Source organism: Dendroctonus ponderosae, unplaced genomic scaffold (genome assembly GCF_020466585.1).
Source record: "Dendroctonus ponderosae isolate FM_Combo_2020 unplaced genomic scaffold, Dpon_F_20191213v2 Dpon_F_20191213_10, whole genome shotgun sequence".
NCBI lineage: Eukaryota > Metazoa > Arthropoda > Insecta > Coleoptera > Curculionidae > Dendroctonus > Dendroctonus ponderosae.
The window spans coordinates 4,206,883-4,228,710 of NW_026017111.1; the positions used below are offsets into that span (position 1 = coordinate 4,206,883).

At 38.1% G+C, this 21,828-nt stretch overlaps 1 protein-coding gene across 1 annotated transcript in view; it reads left to right on the forward strand.

The window, feature by feature from the left end:
• The window catches only part of LOC109545667, a gene marked incomplete in the record, with an annotated part of 105,231 nt that overhangs the window by 72,590 nt on the left and 10,813 nt on the right, over positions 1–21,828 (forward strand). Inside the window, 2 exon segments of the mRNA XM_048661996.1 lie at positions 320–432; positions 16,755–16,932. Of these exon segments, the coding sequence (XP_048517953.1) occupies positions 320–432; positions 16,755–16,932 (291 nt within the window).

Genomic DNA, 21,828 nt, shown 5'->3' on the forward strand with positions numbered 1-21,828 from the left:
ATTTCCACACTTATACAACTTGATTTAGTGCGCAAATCCTAAAAACTCTATGAAAATCGACCTACCGGTAGAATTTTCCCAATTTTGCAAACTTGGTACTGCAGAGTAGGCAAACCTTCCAAAGAGACTCGGTTTAAAAAACTCCTTATTCCTAAATTAAACCAGCCATAAATTTGAGAATCTCCGCACTTATGGGGCTCGATTTAGTGTGCAAATCCTGAAAATTATAGCTGAATTGAACAACCGCTTAATTTGTTTTTTAAATATCTGCTGAAACGTCCAAAATCCATTTTTTGCCTAATTGTAATTTTTTTTTCAGCTGATAGATGCCAGCTACCGAAGTAGTCCATCTTCCCAGACATTGGCTGTGATAGTTTTATGTTCAGTGTTACTCGGACTACTAGTTTTCATAGCTGTCATTCTAGTTTGGAAGTAAGTATTTGGAAAAAAGACTAATGATCGAGCTAATTATGCTCGTTCGTCATTTTTATGTGTTATTTTTCTCGGGAGTCATAGAAATATAAATAATTTCTATTTGGACATCTTGAAAGGTGTTAAATAACGGCACGTCTTGGGGTCTTAAATTATAGGCAAACACCAGGGGAGAAAACACTTTCAAGATGATGTCCCTGACAGTTATTTATCGCCAAGCGAATTTAATACTATGTTGCCCTAGAATGTCTGTGAGTTTTTACATATTTTATGATCATTTAAGGGGAATGAATGTGCGCGATGGAAAACGGGACAAAAATCAGTATGAGACATCTATTAGCATAATTCCGTTCGCAATCAGCAAATCCCTTGCAAAAAACCTCTTTTGTATTTTGCCTGGAAATGTTTCATTTAGTAGATGTGACGACGTCTTCCTGATGGATTAAGATTGCGGGATATAAAATATTCCCGGCTTCCTGGTGCCGAGTTGAAAACACAAGGCGCGGCGAGGTTTCTTGCATTCCAAATACGCATTATTTAAAGTAATTTTTTACTGCGCTAGTCGCAAAAAAACAGCGACGAAGCCAAGTAGGGCAGTTTTTCCGCTTTTGCCATAAATAAACATGATTTGGTCTCTTCAGCTGGTGCCAAAAGATAATCCAAGACGTCATTTGGCGCACAGTGATTGTGCCACGGGGCCGCAGAAGGTTTTGCTACAAATTTGTTGATTTGCGTATTTTGAATTTCAGTTAAATAAACTGGAAATTCGTGAACAAACCAACCGGTTGGAAAAACCTAAATGGTAAGTTAGATGCGAAGCTGAAAGCTAGATTATAACATTACGCGACTTGAACCGGGCCAAGATGGCGAACTTTATAACAATATTTTACTCGCAATCCCTGGCACACAGGGAAAGCGGAAGGAAAAAGTCGGAATTTATGACTAGTCCGTTTAACGTAAAACTAAAAGCTCCGCTCCGCTCGAAACTGATTTAAGTTACGTTTAAATGCTATTTTTGAAAGGAACTAATGGCCTGCAAGTTCTTGTCCTTTCCAAATGGCTCAGATTACTGTTATGAGAACGAATGAATTCATTTGATGCGTGACCATATTTTTCTTGCTTCTTCCACCCATTCTACCGACTATTTTATTGTGTAGAAACTGGCGTAAGTTCAGGATTAATTCTGGTTCTGATTCTCTAAGCTCACCAAAGTTGGCTCTAGTTGTAATGAAGCGCTAAACATTCTAATACTGCTGCCAGAGTTTAAGTGATATTCGACTGCAGGCCCTTTTTCAGACCCTTTTTTGCCGACAGATTATTATTGCCCTACTGGGTATTTCGCACTTTTTCTCATTAGTTCAGAGAAACTCGTTCTAATGGGACTTGTGGTCGATTAACTGAAGGTTTCGCAAGCATTACTGGCTGGCATCTTCAGAGATGGGTTGCTACAACTGCAAAAATCGGCCTGATCTGCCATTTGCTTGAAAGCTACTCGGTTTAAACAGCAAGTTTTCTGCTATTAACTGGCTGGAAAAGCAACTATTTTGAAGTGTGTCGGTGTGTTGAAGAATTTTTGGAAGTGTGTCGGACTGGCACGCCTTGGCCAGTTTGAATTGTTTTTGGAAAATCAGTCTACACATGGATGATATTGAAACTTACCAGTCGAGTAGAAAATTTTTGAAAATGGCTCTGCACGAAGATGTTTGTCAGACTCTCAACAGAAAGTTTGTCTGTTGTTTAAAAATCAACCCGCACTGCGTTGAGATTGAAAATTTTCCCATTTCTAGCCACTGATCTTGGTTACAACTGCACAAAATCCCCAAAGTCTAGTGGCTCTAGTGGGGATGTGCGGAATTTTAGAAAATGGCCCACCATGAAAGTTTTTGTCAAGTTGAGCAAAACGCTCGAAATTTGGACTGTATTAAAATTGAATAAAACCTGAAACTTGCGTCTCTGACTAATTACATGAGACACAAATAGCATAGTCATTGCGAGTAATAATAGGGTTTTTCATGTAGGTAACACCGACATTGCCATTTTGGCCGACACATTATTGTTGATGTAATGCGCGCAGTCACATTGCATTGCACATTAGCACATTCTGCAGCCACAAAACGCATAAATGGCATCGCGGAATTATAATAGACGTCGAAATTACGGAACATAAATCTGACTGGACAAGGGCCAAGCCCTAATCCCTTGTCATATCACATTTATTTAATGTCGGCGAAGCTTTTCATGTGCGGGATGGATCTCAGCTAATTTAAACTGCGCGCCCATAAACCTTCGTTAGCTTTTTCCTAGCTAATGGGACCGAAGCTGAAAAAATGAACAAAATCCCGGATAGACAAACGGGTGATATTTACAATTCACAGCGACCCGTAAAATATCAAACATTTGCCGAGAATCTGCTTCATTTTTCCTTTCAAAGGAGTTTCCATGCAAGTTGAGGCAAGAGAAAGCAGTCGATTTCCGCCACGAAATTATATCGAGTAAAATGTCGGGTTTTTTGGTTTTTTGGGCTAAACTGCATCTGAATTGCAGAGTTTCTAAAAGGGAATAATTTTTCGAATTTTTTTGTTTGTTTTTGGGCGGTCTAGACGGTAGACAAACGCCAGACTCAGTACTCCATCGCAATAAAGTGTCTCGATGTTGTTTTCAAGTTGACAAATAATCGACATTCCCATAGGTAATCAGGGCCACTTAAGCTACCTACTTAGTGATATGAGAAAAACCATGCACCCAAAGGCAAAAAACGTATCTTGAGTGCGCCGCTGCCACTTAAAACGATCCCTTGAACATTCCTTGAGTGGCTTAACACACGGCAATGACACTGCTTTGTTCTAAATTATGGTTTTTCATCACATAAACATGTCGGGTTTGCAGGTAATTAGCTTCGGAAGGAATTTCGAATCGGCTTCAAGTGGACGGCGGTGTGGATGATTATAGCACAGTTCGTTTGTCTTTGCAAAAGTATCGGGAAATGGCACGATCAACTGAAGTTTAAAATAATTAATTGGAAAACAAATTAAAATCTTAGATTTCGCACTTGGAGCGTTCAAATCGGATGGAGGACTTTGGAGTTATGCCGAGTTTTTAATGTTTTTGGCACTCTTTTACTTGTAACTCGTTGGCGGTTTAAGCGATTTCAGAACACTAAATAGCCCAAATTGAACCGATTTAATTTGGTAACTTTTTGCATTTGGAGCGTGGAAATCGGATGTAAAAAGTTTGGCGTGTTCAAATCGTATGGAGAATTTTGCAATTATATCGAGTTTTTAATGTTTTTGGCACTTCTGCTCGTAACTCGTTTGTGGGTCGAGCGATTTCAAAAAGTCCCATAGCACAAATAAGTCGGATTTAATTTGGTAAATTTTCGCATTTGGCGCGTTCAAATCGGATGGACAACTTTGCAGTTATGCCGAGTTTTTAATGGTTTTCGCACTCTTTTACTTGTAACTCGTTTGCACTTTAAGCGATTTGAGAACACTCAATAGCACAAATAGAACGGATTTAGTTTGCTAAATTTTCGCATTTGGAGCGTCGAAATCGGATGGAGAACTGCACTTATGGCGAGTTTTAAATGTTTTCGGCACTCTTTTGCTCGTAACTCGTTTTGCAAATTAAGCGATTTCAGAACACCAATAACACAAATAAAGTGGATTTAATTGTAAAATTTTCGCATTTTGCGCGTTCAAATCGGATGGAGAATTTTGGAATTACGGCGAATTTTGAAGTTTTTTTTTGGCAGTTTTTCTCGTACTTGTTGGCGGTTTGGGAGATTTGAAAACGTCCAATAGCACAAATAAAACGGATTAAATTTGCAAAATTTTCTCATTTGGAGCGTCTAAATCGGATGGAGAATTTTGGAGTTACGGCGAGTTTTGAAGGTTTTTTGGCACTTTTGCTCGTAACTCGTTTGCGGTTCGGGCGATTTCAAAAAGTCCAACAGCACAATTAAAGCGGATTTAATTTGCTAAATTTTCGCATTTGGAGCGTCGACATAGGATGGAGAATTTTGGAGTTACGGCGAGTTTTGAAGGTTTCTTGGCACTTTTACTCGTAACTCGTTTGCGGTTCGGGCGATTTGTAAACGTTCAATAGCACAAATAAAGCGGATTTAATTTGCTAAACTTTCGCATTTGAAGCGTCGAAATCGGATGGAGAATTTTGGAGTTACGGCGAGTTTTGAAGGTTTCTTGGCACTTTTACTCGTAACTCGTTTGCGGTTCGGGCGATTTGTAAACGTTCAATAGCACAAATAAAGCGGATTTAATTTGCTAAACTTTCGCATTTGAAGCGTCGAAATCGGATGGAGAATTTTGGAGTTACGGCGGGTTCGGAAGGTTTTTTGGCACTTTTGCTCGTAACTCGTTTGCGGTTCGAGCGATTTCAAAAAGTCCAACAGCACAATTAAATCGGATTTAATTTGCTAAATTTTCGCATTTGGAGCGTCGACATAGGATGGAGAATTTTGGAGTTACGGCGAGTTTTGAAGGTTTCTTGGCACTTTTACTCGTAACTCGTTTGCGGTTCGGGCGATTTGTAAACGTTCAATAGCACAAATAAAGCGGATTTAATTTGCTAAACTTTCGCATTTGAAGCGTCGAAATCGGATGGAGAATTTTGGAGTTACGGCGAGTTTTGAAGGTTTCTTGGCACTTTTGCTCGTAACTCGTTTGCGGTTCGAGTGATTTGAAGAAAAAGTCCAATAGCGCAAATAAAGCGGATTTAATTTGCTAAAGTTTCGCATTTGGAGCCTAGAAATCGGATGGAGAATTTTGGAGTTACGGCGAATTTTGAAGGCTTTTTGGCAGTTGTTCTCGTACTCGTTTGCGATTCTGGCGAATTGAAAACGCCCAATAGCACGAAAAAAACGGATTTAATTGGTAAAATTTTCTCATTTGGAGCCTCTAAATCGGATGGAGAATTTTGGAGTTTCGGCGAGCTTCGAAGGTTTTTTAGCACTTTTCTCGCAACTCGTTTGCAGTTTAAGCGATTTCGAAACACCCAATACCACAAATAAAACGAATTTAATTTGCAAAATTGTCGCATTTAAATTAAATTTCCGTCTGCTGGGTGAACAAGTAATAAAGAACGACAATTATTGCTTCACTACCAAAAAGTTTTGGGACAGGCTATACGTAAACGAACAAGAAGCGACCTTATAAGTTTAAATTGGTTTCTTGGAGTGATTTTCTGTAGTTTATTTTATTATGAAAAACCACTGCTTTGAACGGACTGAATATACCTATTGTCTGATAAAATAATCGACTTGGAAATTTCCAAAATTCCTACAAGAAACAAGCGGTTCTTTAAACAGGCAGTAAATGTAATAAATAATCTTTCTCTACTTTTGGATTGAAACCTTTCGAATGTCCATGAATGTGATTGAAAATTCCCGTGGATTGAACCCATCCGAAATATACGTGAAAACCAGCTGCTTTTTAGCCACATTTTATGGCGCTTTAATCCCAGATCCAGTTTATTAGTAGTCTTAATTGTCGGCCGGCATAATAAATGGCTTGCGATGGTTTTAATTTAAGCCGCCCCGTTATGTTATTTCGGTCGAACCAGCTAATTAAGATACAAATGTTCAATGAAAGAATGCCAGCAGATCCACGGAACCAACTACAACAGCGATAATTTCTTGCTCAAAAACACCAAAAAAAAAAACCAGATTTTCGTTGAGGTTTAATTGCACACTTGTACAGTCGCATTTATTCTGCGATCTTTCATGGGTAATTTATTATCCGACAACTGTTTTTACGGCCGAACTAAAAAGCTGCTGTTTTTCGCATTTGCAGCTATTTTCATTGGCATCCAACCAAGTGAAATGTGAATTACGGAAAATTATTGAAACAAATTAAATAATGTAAATGTGTGCAAATTATTGCAGCACAAACCAGCTCTCAGGAGCTGAATAATCACCATATGAGATATTATCTGCTGTAACAGCTTCAAGTAAATGTATGCTAATATGTTTAGCACCTCGGCTGACAGGTTGCACTTGAAGCGACCGTTAAAGGCAAATTTAACGCAACATATTAACGAAACTCTACGTTATAGCAACAGCCAAAACAAAGAGCAAAAAACCACTGTTTGTATGGCAAATTTGGCTCCAGAAGACATCAGTCTTCAATGCGTTCAATGCTTTGCTCTGGATTAAGAGCAAAACAACACTGTTTATTGGCTTTAAACGTCTACATCAGTCTCTAATGCGTTTACTTTAAAATATAAAGTGAATCTTTGCATTATTAAAATCCGAATTTTCTGTCCTGCCAGTTAAATAAGAACCTTTTGATTGCGTTTGCATTAATGCGCAAAACCTCGGCCAGAAAGGATTTAGGTGTGAATCCTCTTTACATAAAAATGAGCTCGCTCATCGCCTTTTCAGCGCCGAAAGATTAAGTTTTTAAGAACAAAGCAAACTTTTTCGGCGCGCCTTTATGATGTTAACGAATGATAAACTGTTACTTTGGAGGTAATTTGGAAAGTTAATAATGCGAATTAAGTGTCGCCTTTTCGCCGTCTACGTTTAATTTGAAAATGAACTGATGCTGTAGCATTCTATCGAAATGCGTGATTTTTTGCCGGGGTAAAACTTCCGAATGTCGTCAGTATTGTGCATGTTTTATCTCAAGTAAAACCTTTATTAAATTCGCAGTTTTTCCGCGAACTTAATTTTACTTTATTCGGATTTTAGACTGCTAATTAATTGAAGGCAGGTAATATTAAATCTCGGGCGGACGCGGAAACGCAGCTCTAAAACTTCCATTTGTAAATCATTTAAACCGTTTCGGGCAAAGGGACATTATTGCATTTTGAAATTGAATTTACAATGACCGAGTGGCTTAATCCATTTAGTTTTAGAAGTTATTAAAAAGCCGATAGGGAACAGCAAGTTTATGCCTGATATACAGACCTTAAAGTGGACACAGGTACTCAAAAAACTGCTTGAAAACTGAAGAATCAGTCCGCAAGTAAGAAGTAGTTTATTGTGAAGTGTTTTTTATTGAAGAAATGACCGACAGAGTCAAAGTCTTTAGGTGTGTTTAAACAATACGATGCATCAGTGTGGTTTTTTTGTTGGTCTTTCGAGCCTTTGTCTAGTTGTTAGTGGCATAAATCGTCTGCCAAGTTTGAATTTCAAAGAATATGAGAAATCTTCTTTCCTAAAAGCCCAGAAAACACTAGTGATCAAATGACAATTTTTCCCCCGATTGGCTCCCAGAGAAGATTTGCTTGTAAATGTATTCAACTGCCAATAAATTGGCAATCTAATTAATGAAACACTGCAAATTCATTTCAATAATTAGTGTTTATGATGATGGAAATTTCCAATTAAAATATTTATATTTACAGAAGCCACTTTAGAATTATTGATGCAGCCAATAGGGAATGATTTTACTACCTGCAAATTAATGGCTTGTTTTATAGAGTGAATTTCGAATGTTGAAAGGCCATTAAAATTGCTTAGGTGACTGATTATTCGGGAAAAACACTCCCCAGTGTTGGAAAATGAGAAATTTTCCTGTTTGGAGCTTCAGAAGGGAAAATGACCATTCAGTCAATTACGCAAATAATTTCTCCGAATCAATTACTCCCTATATTTACTTACAATTGCATTTAATTATCCGAAATAAGCATTTATTCCGGTCATTTGACCCAAGTATAGAATTAAATCTAGTCAGCTTCAATATTTTATTCGGGATGGCGAATCGAATATTCGAAAACTCCGGCAAATTAATGCAAATGCATCAAGTGGATTATCCAATTAATAGTTATCGTGATTGAAATGAACTAATCAAACATATTTAGAGAACCAAATTTAACTAATGATTTATGCGATATTAGGCTGATTATTTTGTGCACAAGCACAGTTAAAAAATTACATACTGAATACATTTAAAACATGCTCTTTTAGAGGTCAGTTTGCTTAATGCGTAGTTATTTAAATATGTTGTCTTTTGCCTTTGGCCCTTGTGAGTGTATTTTTCTGTTCATTTGCATGTGGGAAAGGCAGGTTATCACCTAAGCGAGATTAAAAATCCAGCCGTTCCATTTTACCTTTTATTGGCTTCAGTTGGAAAATCATTTTTTCCTAACTGAACATGTCGGAAAAACATCGCTGAAATACACACGGATAACCGACGATTTAGCGCTTATAGGCCTGCCAGTTTGGCGGCAATTACGTTGCGCTGTCATAAATTAGGCCTACTATACGGGCAATCGCGGGCAGATCCGGAAATTTTTCAGAGCAGCATTCAGAATGCGAACTTTATTTCGTGTTTCTATCTGTCCTACAATGTGTGCACGTATATACAACCAAAAGATTGTTGCATATTGCGGATATTTTTGGAAAGTGATGAGGTTTTCGCTCTTTTAGACCGCCAAGGAATACTATTTCTGACGTTTCGCAAGTACGAGTGGCGAGCGTCTTCAGAGTGGTGATGAGTTGAGCCGACCACCTCTTTTCTATTCATTTGCATTTGGGAAAAAGGGCGAGTTTTCATAAAAAAACACTCTTACCACCTGGGCATAGAAACCATTACGGCAATATGTTAAGCATGAAAATCCGTTCGCTAAGATCCGCGGCCGTAATCCGGCTTTTCCGAAAGCGAGATTGAAAATCCAGCCGTTCCATTCTGCGTCTTATTCATATAAATATGTGAGCGACATTGTCGAAACTTTTTATACGAACCGAGATGAAATATATTTCCAGACAACTCGAGCTGTAACTGTCTGATATTGAATATCTATTTCTCGGGGATTTATTTTCTGGCTTCGTATATATTTATTGAGGCGACTTATGGATCTGTTTTTTGTTTTTTGAAGAATTATGATGTCTATTGAAGTCAAAAATAACAATCTAATAATATGTGACTGTAACTATCATCAGTCGGATTCTTTATTGCTGACAGATGGGCGCCTAAAATAGCATGTTTTTCAACTTTTTTTTATTTTTAAAGCTATTAAACTCAACGGCGTTTTTCCTGAGCGCCTTTTCCTAATGTCGAATTAACCCCAAATATCCGGCTTAGTTGAGTAATTTTTCATAATAATCCGGACATTATTTGGTGTCGTAGGCGAAAGTTTTAATCTAGAATTTCCCGTTTTTAGTCCTCTAGTATTCCGCCGGGTTTTCTTTTCTTCAAGAGCTTTTAGCGCATGAATGGATCAATGTCTTCTTTTATTAAAATCGAGTTAAACCATCCAACAAGTACACAGTTCTTTAGATAATCGATCACAAAGGGAAGTGGGAAATGGAAAACAACTATCGCCCGAGACTTTTCCGTTCCACGAGCCATTTTAACCAAATTCGACGACATTTTAACCAAATGAGAATTGCCTGTGAGTGTGAGTGTCGAACAATTTTGAATAAAAAACCCCTTTCTTCCTCAGTCCGACGAATAAAAATACGTGTCAGCTTAACAATGTATCCAGCGTGCTGGAAGCTGCCAGTCGATTTCCTCTTGGAAATTACTATTGAATGTTCGCTTTTGTTTACGTGAGATATGTGTGCTTTTCACGTGATTTTTTTGCACAATTTTCAGTTTTAGTTTATGTTCAGTTTGTTACAATGGAAATCCATAAATTGCAAACAATTCACGTAAAGGTCGGGTCGGGTCTAAATCAGAACCGAGCGACTCAAACTCGATTTTCCTTTACATTAATAAAGTGGCACTTTTCCATTAAACAAGCCAACGGATTTCGCCAGATCGTTCACTGCACATAAATCCTAAAGAGACGTTGAAATCAGATGTGGTCTAATTGTGAGCCAAGTGAATTCCTCAAATTGCACTGTCCTTAATCCATTTGCGGTCTCGACAAACACGAGAAACTTTTGGGAAATTGGCAATAGACTGAACTCTAGAATCCTGCCGTTCTATCGTCTGGCATAGAAGGAAGCTTGAAAAAAGACAAATTGGTTTTTGTGATATTGTACTGCTAATCCTCTATAGAATATTCATCTTTATCTTTGTGCCTAGTTTCAGTTTCGTCTCTTGAAAATTGACCAAATTGAAAAAAAGCTTAAAAAACTGTTATAGAACTATAAGACACTGAATAATTAAGCTTTGGGCCTACTAATTTTGTGCAAATCTCCAAAGTATTCAATGGACATCAAATCAGGTGCATTGGACGGTCGCTTTAACTTCCAAGTTAAATTTCAATGGGGTTTTTACAAACAAAAACTGTTTTTCAATTCTTCATTCAGTTGGGAACCAAAATGGTCTTTTGGGTTTTTCGCTGAAAGGCACAGTTTTTCAGAAAAAATAATTCTCTCGGATTGTGCGAGAAAATGAACGCTAGTCTAACATTTGACAGTTTGTAGACAAAAAAACCGGGGTGTGCCAATGAATTTTTGCAAACAAAAGTTATTTTTTAATTCTACGTTCAATTGGGAACTAAAAAGTTTTGTTGCAATTCATGCTAAAGTTTACAGTTTTTTTTATAAAAAAATGGAATCTATTTGGATTATATGAAAAAATTATGGCAATATTTTACATTTGATCATTTTCAGGCAGAAAATCGACCCAGGACAGCGGTTTTTCAAGAAACAAAAATTAGTTTGTAACTCTGCATTCAGTTAGGAACAAAAAAGCTCTTTTGATTTTGTTGCTGAAATGCGCAGTTTTTGATGAAAAAAATTAAAGCTGTTGGATAGTCTGAAGAAATGAACGCTAAATCTAATATTTCATCCTTTCTAGACGTGAAAACGGTGGACGCCAATGTTTTTTTGCAAGCAAAAACTACTGTCTAATTCTACATTGATTTGGTAACAAAAAAGTTCATTTCGGTTTTTCTGGTAAAATGCTAATTTTTTATTTGAAAAATTAAAGCCGCCTGATTGTGCGAAAATAACGCACAATTTGACATCCTGAAAATTGTCCAAATGAAAGACAATCGAAGTTATAGAACTATGGGAATAAACTAGAGAATTAAAAAAGTGATTTTCATAATTTGGCTCTATGGTCACCCACGTAGCAATCCCATCAAACAAAACTTGTAAAGGAAAGTTTCAAATTTGTTGATTCCTCTTTGGTGTTCACTGGCTGAAAAGTTTCAAGACAAAACTGTATAAAATCGAGCAGAGTCAAGTTGTGTAGCTAAAACAATAAATTTCGCGGCCAGGTTTCCAAGCTAGTTAATGGACACGTTAAAGCCTGCAAGTCTATGGTGGATTTAAAATATAAAGGCAAGTTTGAAACAACTTTTCCAAACATCGAAACATCTTGAATATACGCGACTAGCAAATTGATGGTCTTTCCTTCGGATTAGCCTGTCAAGTTCCTGAAGTGGAAGCTGTCCGAAACAGTGGAAACACAATTTATATAAATTTTTATGAGAAGTCGTGCGAAATACGACGAAGTTACATAGTGGCGTCAAATACACTGTTGTCTTATCCCGAATCCCGCCCATTCCTGATTCTGACAGAAATATTGGATTGGCCCGATTTAATATCACTCGTGCATTCTAAGTGCTAATTTTGTCCCCGCTCTTCTAAATGGATGTACAACAGTAAAACAGCTTTATTTCCCCAACTTTTTCAGTCTTGAAGTTGTTATAGCTTGCACTTGATGGAATGATTCGAATCTGCACTCTAAACAGAAATGTTTGCATCGAATGTTGATCATTGGAATAGACAAATGTAAAATGTGTCGCATTTTTCCAACATCCTTTAAATGTAGTGGCGAGATCATTAATAATCGTCCCAGCGCAAGAGTAAAATAAATGCGGCTCCATCAATTTCAATGCAAGGTGCAATATTGTGCAAAGGAAGCGTATACGTTGAAGTGCAAAAGCGAATAATGGAAGGAAGTGCATTAAAAATAAAACCAAACATCGCAGGAGGCCGGCCAATAAAATATAAAGTTCCTGTTGACACACTCGCGCCTTTGTCTGCGAAACATTTTACGGAAAGAAGAATATAAAAAACCGGGTTTTTATTGCCAATTCAATTTTTTTATTTTTCTGCATTTCGGTGTGTCGAAAAAATACGCCCCACTTCTAGCACAGAAATGGATCAATAGAGTCAAATGAGTATTTTTTGTCTCCTGGTTTTCCTACATTTTACTCTGCCACCAAGAAATTATTTGTCGGTGTTTGCTTATGGGCAAACCTCCGGAGATTCGCTGTGTTTGGATCCTGTAAAGTTCCGCCAAGAAGAGTTCCAAATATTGCCAGAAGAGCCTAGGCATCCAAACGTGCCTTAACATCCACGATTCATGTCGGTTAGTCTCAAAGTGTAATTTTTTACTGTTTTTATTGCCCAACTTTTCTCAGACTCTGGCTGACTGGTTCTTGTACACCTTGTCTTTAATTGTCGGAAAAACATTTTTCCCAATTTAATAGTCGAAAAACATCGCGCAAATACACACGGATAACCGGCGATTTGGCGCTTATAGGCCTGCCAGTTTGGCGACAATTACGTTGCGCTGTCAAAAATTAGGCCTACTATGCTGGCAAACGCGGGCAAATCCGGAAATTATTAAGATCGGCATTCCAATCTACCTTACTAGGTGTGGAAGTTTATATAGAATTAAAGGATTGTTGCATATCGCAGATATTTCTTGAAACTGATGAGTTTTTCGGGTTTTTAGACTCCCGCGGGAAAAATTATTTCTGACGTTTCGCAAGCGCGAGTGGCGAGCAYCTWCAGAGGTGGTGMTGCKYWRMGCATSACCACCTCTGWAGRTGCTCGCCACTCGCGCTTGCGAAACGTCAGAAATAATTTTTCCCGCGGGAGTCTAAAAACCCGAAAAACTCATCAGTTTCAAGAAATATCTGCGATATGCCACAATCTTTTGGCGGAGTGGCCAGCCTCCTTAGAGGGGCGATGCGTTGAGCAGACCATCACTGAAAATAATCGCCACTCGCGCTTGCGAAACGTCCCGGGCAGTCTAAAAAAGCTCATCAGTTTCAAGAAATGGTCGTCAACTCTTTTGGTAAAGAATCCTATTGTAACCTTTAAAAACAGCAAAACAATGACTTGACTAAACATGTCTCGCTCACCCTCCATTGGAAGTAGTTTGCTCGAAATCCTCGCGAGATTTAAACGATGAATGATGATATGAAGAAGGCAATAACACATTAAGACAGATGAATTCGGATCGAAATAGTCGCTGTGGCCTCGTCGGGATGCAAGAAAGCGATGCGTTGTCCCTTGAAAAAAGCGCCCGAAGGGCGTTTAACGGTAAACAAATCGTTTCGTGTATCATCCAGAATAACAATATGGTGTTTTCTTATCCGCTGTTGCGCCTTGAGGGCGCAATAAACCTGGGCGATATTTCACAAGCCCTTTGAAATGTCGCAAAGGTAGAAGAGGTGAAGGGCTCTGCATTGATTTGACGCTTGGTGGCACGCGGGCCCCCTTGATAAGTGACTGCAAGGGTGCCCCATTAGCCTTGTGGCGCTCTAATGACTTCCTGGACTGTCTAATGGATGTCCCGAGCGATAATAAGGCGCCTGATTAATTATTAGAACCGCCGCGGACAAGAGGTTGTATCCGCTACATTTTCGGCCACGACCCTTTCTTTACGTTTGCTGTTTGGTTGATTGTTTAGTCGATTTTTTCCATTCGGGCCTGCAGCGCTGGATGCAATTGATTGAAGCCTCTTAACCTCACTTCACAACATCAGTTTTCATTCTTTACACGAATTCGTTTAAGAGTTGCCGGTTCCGTCGAAAATCTGCCCCAAAATATTCTTTCAATGATTCGAATTCGAAACGCGATTATGCGAAAGATTTGACCGATTTAGAGTGACCAAAACCAGGTACTTACGGACTGATCAGATCCATCAAAGTATTCGAATCCTCCCAAAAGCATGAAAGAAATAAATCCTCTTAGGAGAACTAGTTTAATTCCAATCCGAAACCAAATTAACTGTATTGTACTTTCGAGTGGAAAATGGCCCGGTTTCTAGCTGGAAATATTGTCACGGCAAAGCCAAAGAATACAATGAAGGATGAAGACGGAAAAATTAATTTGTGCACAGTTGACTTGGCCGGGCTTCGTTCTCAAAACTGATTGTTCCGAAAAGGAGATTAATGAGACCAATTCTAACATCGCTTTGTATAGCTTTATTAGTGAAACTTTGCGAAGACGATTCTCGAAAATTATTTCACTGGTATTTCGACTGGAATGGCAATTTTGCTTAAAAGCTGCTTTATCTTATATTAAAGAAAACGGCTGCTTATTGGCGTCTAATCAGATGCAAATGTCCCAGAGGCGAGTTCTTTTTTGGGTTCCGGTGACCATGAGATTTAATTAGAAAAATCAATCAAGCATCTTGATCGAAAAACCATGTGAGGAGATTGTTTTAGCACCAGGGCCCGAGCCGAAGGAAAAACAGGCAAAGAGAAAATATCAGATAGTTGTTTTCCCAAGGGAGCGCTTGCTAATTTAGATTGATTGATGGCGCGCACATTAGTGATGATATGAAAAATTCACGCTTAACATCTTTTATATTTATATTTTCGGAGGAGGGTATCCACTTTGGGAGAGGCCGAGGCATTTTTGCTTTGTCATTTCGCCTGTTAGGACGATTAATATTTTGAAGCGGAGCATACCATCGGTTATGACCGGGCATAATTCCTCTCTTGACAAGATATTGATTAAGGAGGGAGCACAGGCGAAGGAATTAAAAGGGAAAATATGCGATGCACTTGCCAAAATGCTAATGTTACTTATTCAGTTTCCAGCGGCGATTTGACTGATGTTTTCCTTGCGCCGGGGAAAAATCATAAATCATTCCAGCTGGAATTATGTGCAACGTTTCGATGAAACTGGCTTGACTGCAGCATCAAACGCGAACACATGAAATATAAAGTTCAGAAGACTCAATCGGGCGCCACTCAAAACCATTTCGTTGGTTTACTTCAACCTTGACTCATTAGAATAAACCAGCTTGAAAACAAACCGCAAACATGGCGAAAGATAGTTAATACTTTAAGTGCAAACCATCAGCCCACACAAAGACATTTCCGTTTTAAATTCTCATGAACAAAGAAGCCGCGCCATGTCCTGTTATCGCTCCAACTGGTGCAACTGCTTTCTATGCAAAACATCACTTGGAAAATGCGTTTTTATCGCTGTTATAAACAGTCCTGGGTGATAATCTATCAGTCGAAGTGCTTTGGAAATGACGATGGAAAAGGGTGTTTTTCTGGGTGGTCCAACTATCCGAAAGCGAAAAAAATGTTTACAGTTTGAAAAAAACTGGTGCTTTTGGCGAAGCGTTTTTAAGTCCTAAATTCAAACGAGTTGAGGACCAAGAGAATTGGGGAAAATAATGAAAAGTTGATATAGAATGAAGAACACTAGGAATTTGCAAAATAAATTATTCACTTTCAGTGTTTTGCGTGTGAAACTCGACAATTCCTAAGCCCAAAGGGCACAAATGCAAACTCACTCTCGTCACTCCTTGCTTTGAATCCACTCAAAATGCAAAAGGAAATTTTATATAAATTTGTACTATGAACAAATTTTTCATTTATTTTGCTAACTGCGTGTAATTGTTATTATATTCTTATCTTTCCTGGGTCTCAGTCAAAGTGTGAAGTAAAAATGTTTGAATATCTGAATATCGTTTATTTCATTACGTTTCGGCGAGACAACAGCGCCATCATCAGATTTAAAATTTATACAAAGTCATAATTGGTAAACATTACGTTCTTTTAGGGCTTTGCCCTCGTGAAACCTTAAATTTGTCTCTTTGTTATTATATTCGTATCTTTCCTGGGTTTCAGTCAAAGTGTGAAGTAAAAATTTTTTAATATCGTTTATTTCATTACGTTTCGGCGAGACAACAGCGCCATCATCAGATTTAGAATTTTATATTTTATATTTTTTTCATAAAACCCACAATTTTATAGCAAATCACTTCAGTGTGTATAAAACGTCGCCCTGTATAATACATTTCCACTCCTTGGCTCTTCTCTCTCTCCCTCGTCAAGTTTTTCGTGGAAATCTCTCAGACACAAAGCCCCTCTTCTGCGTGCTTTCGATGAACCGAATTTAAATGCTTTATCATCCTCAAAGAAAGCCCTTTGTAATACTTTCGAAAAAGATTCTCCTCTTCGCGGTACATAAAAAAAACCTGAGATAAAGGAAAAGCACGACGAATATTACTCTCACCTAATAGATTTACTTCGAAATGGAACGCCAACAGAGAGCGACTCGGAAAAAGTTTCATTAGTTGAAAAATGAATTTTACTGCAAAAGTGAATTCTGAGGCTTGGAAATCGCTAGGAAAATGACACGAGGTCTGTGCTGTTGGGTGGTCAAGTTTCAATAAATTTTTGTTTGATTGTTTCAGACATAAACGAGTGCAAAACTTTTTACCTTGTAAAAATTCCCCTCAAAACAACTGTGATGCAGCGGCAGCCACCGGGCTGTACGAAGACTTGAACGAGGTGCTACCAAGGCATACCACCACGCCTCATCATCATCACCATCAGCTGACTGGTGGACATATTGTGGCACCTTCAATCGAGGTGAGCACATATTTTTGTTTCACAGTCCAATCAGTGATTAGTCAATTTTTCGAAGTGAATTTTGGGGTTTTAGTGAGGAAAGGGCGCCCTTTTTAACGCAGCAACAAGCGCTTTTCCTACTTCTACAGGTTTTTTAGWAATGTAAGTTTGAAATTYGCTGTGCAACGAAGAAACGTGAAAAATRTGCACTCAGATGATYAGTTRGTAAAATTTCAGAAATTAGGGCGATTGTCCTGKATTTTGGAGCATTAGTGAGGAAGAGAGTGCGCTTTCAGGTGCCGCAGCAAACGCTTTTCTGCCTCSACAGGTTTTTCATCACTGTGYGACAAAGGTGGTTAAAAATCCTCACTCCGATGATTAAAATTTKGTAAAATCTAAGRAAAGCTGGCGATTGAACWGCATTTTRGAGYATTAGTGGAGAAAAGAGKGTTTTGTCRKATATCGTAACAAACGTTTTTCTTTTTTACAAACTTCTTTTTGGGTATTTCGCCTCAAAAATTTTTGTCTTTAAAAAAGACAGAATTTCCTCACGTCTTTTATTACAGATTGATAAAAAAATTTATTACAAATTGATAAACGTTTTTCTACCTCCACTTGTTTTTGGGGAATGTTTTTTTGAAAGTCCTTGTGCAAATAGGACATCGCAAGAAATCCGCACTCCGATGATTAAAATTTCGTTAAATCTAAGAAAAGCGGCCGATTGAACTGCATTTTGTAGCATTAGTGAAGAACAGAATGCTGTTTCAGATGTGGTTAGAAACGCTTTTCTATCTTTACCGCTTTTTGAAGAGCGTTTTTTTTGAAAATCACGGGGTAAACAGGACATCGCTAAAAATCCGCACTTGGTTTATTAACAATTCGAAAAATCTGGGAAAATATCGCGATTAGACTAAATTTCAGAGCACTAATAAAGAAAAGAGTGCTTTTTCAGATGTGGTGACAAACGCTTTTCTAGCTCCACTGATTTTTCAGAACTGTATTTTTGAAACTCACTGTGCAAGGAAGGATCGTCAAAAATCCGCACTCCGATAATTAAAATTTCGTAAAATCTAAGAAACGAGGCCGATTGAACTGCATTTGATAGCATTAGTGAAGAAAGAAGTGCTTTTTCGGATATCGCAACAAACGCTTTTCTTCCACCACTGGTTTTTGAGGAACGTTTTTTTGAATCTCATTGTACGGAGAGGACACCGCGAAATATCCGCATTCGGTTGATTAAAAATTCGAAAAATCTAGGAAAATAGCGCAATTAAACTGAATTTCAGAGCACTAGTGAAGAAAAGAGTGCTTTTTCAGATGTGGTGACGAACGCTTTTCTAGCTCCACTGATTTTTCAGAACTGTATTTTTGAAACTCGCTGTGCAAGAAAGGATCGTCAAAAATCCGCACTCCGATAATTAAAATTTCGTAAAATCTAAGAAAAGAGGCCGATTGAACTACATTTGGTAGCATTAGTGAAGAAACGAGTGCTTTTTGAGATATCGTAACAAACGCTTTTCTACCTCCTCCGGTTTTTGAGGAATGTTTTTTTGAAACTCATCGTACGAAGAGGACATGGCGAGAAATCCGCACTCGGTTGATCAAAAATTCGTAATATCTAGGAAAATAGCGCGATTAAACTGAATTTCAGAGCACTAGTGCAGAAATCAGTGCTTTTTCAGATGTGGTAACAAACGCTTTTCTAGCTCCACTGGTTTTTCAGAAATGTATTGTTGAAACTCACTGTGCAAGAAAAGATCGTCAAAAATCCACACTTCCAAGATTAAAATTTCGTAAAATCTACGAAAATAGCGCAATTAACTGACTTTCAGAGCACTAGTGACGAAAACAGTGCTTTTTCAAATGTGGTAACAAAGGCTTTTCTAGCTCCACTGGTTTTTCAGAAATATATTTTTGAAACTCACTGTGCAAGAAAAGATCGTCAAAAATCCGCACTCCGATGATTAAAATTTCGTAAAATCTAGGAAAATAGCGCGATTCAACTGAATTTCAGAGCACTAGTGACGAAAACAGTGCTTTTTCAGATGTGGTAACATAGGCCTTTCTAGCTCCACTGGTTTTTCAGAAATGTATTTTTGAAACTCACTGTGCAAGAAAAGATCGTCAAAACTCCGCCTTCCAATGATTAAAATTTCGTAAAATCTAAGAAAAGAGGCCGATTGAACTGCATTTTGTAGCATTAGTGAAGAAAAGAGTGCTTTTTGAGATATCGTAACAAACGCTTTTCTACCTCCACCGGTTTTTGAGGAACGTATTTTTGAAACTCATTGTACGCAGAGGACATGGCGAGAAATCCGCACTCGGATGATCAAAAATTCGTAATATGTAGGAAAATATCGCGATTAAACTGAATTTCAGAGCACTAGTGAAGAAATCAGTGCTTTTTCAGATGTGGTAACAAACGCTTTTCTAGCTCCACCGGTTTTCAGAAATGTATTTTCGGAACTCACTGTCCAACGAATGATTGCAAAATATCGCACTCGCATGCTAAAAAAATCGTAAAATCTAAAACAATAGCGTGATTAAACTGAATTTAAGAGCACTAGTGAACAAAAGAGTGCTTTTTCAGATGTGGAAACAAACGCTTTTCTAGCTCCACAGGTTTTCCAGAGATGTTTTTTTAAACTCCCTATGCGACAAAGGTCGTGAAAAATGTGCACTCCGATGATTAAAAATTACTAAAATCTTAGAAAAAAGCGCCATTGAACTGAATTTTGGGGTATTAGTGAAGAAAAGAGCCCCTCATTGTCTTTCATCGACGGGTTTTTGAGAAATGTATTTTCAAACTGACTCAGCAGCGAAGATTTGCTCATTATCCGCACTAAGATGATTAACGTTCGTAGAATCCTACAAAACTGCACGATTCAACGAACTGACTTTTGGAGTATCAATGAAGAAAATAATGCTCTTGTCAACTCAACCTTGCCCTTTTGTATGTGAACAGGCTTTTATCGAAATCGAAAGCTAAAAGTGCCTGTTAATTTTTGAGCGAATAACTGAAAATCAAGTTTCCATTTCCACATTGGCGACTTATTAAACTAACCCATTCCCACCACGAACAATCTGCTTACAGAACCGCAAACACAAAAACCCTTCGGTTTCGGTTCAACATCGTCCGTGTGGAATTATCATCGCAACAATAAAGTGGATCCGAAAGCTTCTGGCCCACTGAATTTAATTTTCTCCGCATATTCAAACGCGGCGTTACGTCAATTTTAATTATCGTTTTAATCATATAACGAACAAACGTATCTGCGTGTGTCTGGTGTTTCTTTGTTAATTCCTTCGCACTGATGAGAGACTTTTGTAGCGCCAAATTATTATCGCTGATTTGGATAATTGTCTAGTATTTAGGTCCTACTCTGCGCTCTATTAATTAGAACTCAAAAGCTTAGCTAAGATTACCTTAAGTAAATAGTGTTTATCCAACTTTCTTCACCTGAACCATGCTTTAACGAACACTGGAGACTAGAGACCTTTAATTACGCAACCATTTTTAGAAGCTCATTACTGTCGCATCACAATTAGTTACGTTATCCTCCTCACGCAAATAGAGTAACAAGTTGTTTACTCATTAAGTGCAGACGAAGAGCGAATGGGTTTTTGCAGATTCCCATACTGCGAAAGGAAACAATGGCGAACGACAATGGAGAGTTTTACATCGCGTAGCTTTAATAGAACTACATTGTTTTGCTTTTAGGTGACAGGTTGAAAAAATCGATCAGCCTTAGTTGGCTAATGGAGTGCAAACTGAACCCATTGGCTTCTTCGGAAGGAACACAACCACCGTGACGACAGATCTTTAATTAAACACAAATTGCATTAAAACAGTTTTTCAGCTCATTATGCTTTATTGAGATTAATCGGGCTCGGGATGGCATATAAAAAGTTGCCGAGTTAAGGGTCCGGTAATAAGGCACTTAATAATGAATATGATCCCGAGTGTCTTAATGCTACAGAACCTGTTTTTTGCAGTAGAAAAAAACTTGCCGAGTAATAAATTATTTTCATAATTTAGTCTTAATGCTGGGAATAATTGGCTATTAGCATTTTACCGTATATTGGACGGGTTAACGCCACGAACGTACAACGAACATTGAAGATGGACAGGATTTAGGCAAACTTAGCAATTTTTTGTAATTGTATTATTCACTTCTCAATTTCTCATGTTTTATCGGCGAATTTCCCAGCACGAAACGATATATTTTCGCGAACAACTCCCGGCATTGTTAAGTGCCTTGATACTGTCAAGTGGTAGTTATTATAATGGGCCAGAGCGAAATCAATTTTCCATGCAACCCTTCTTGTGCGGGCGCATCAGGCGCAACTTTGCGGAAGTTAGTTGGGCTGACAAAGAATGAACTCGACGGGAAATTATAATATTTACATTCAAGACATAATCCCGAGCTAATGTTTCGAACTTTTCCTGACAAAACTGCAACTATACGAAATCTGCAATCTTACTTATACACGAACAAGTTTAGCCCCGACAAACTTTGCGCCAGACTTCTAAACTGTCTTATCTTTCGGGGGATAATTTCCTTAATTAAATTCGATATACGACGAAGCGCTCCATGTTACGTGTTTACCATTCACCTTTTTTTCAGTAGCGTCCACAACTATTTGTATTAAATAGGCGGTCCCTTTTGAGAAAAAACCCTCTGGCGCGTTTTCACCAATTTCACTATGCCATCACAGCAAAAGCGGAAGCTTTTCAAATAAATACTGGGCACACGGCGGGTATTTATTCACATTTTAAGCCTTTTAACCGATTTTTGAATTTGAGCACATTAATTAAAAGCTTTTTTTACAAACTTCTTTTTGGGTATTTCGCCTCAAAAATTTTTGTCTTTAAAAAAGACAGAATTTCCTCACGTCTTTTATTACGGATTGATA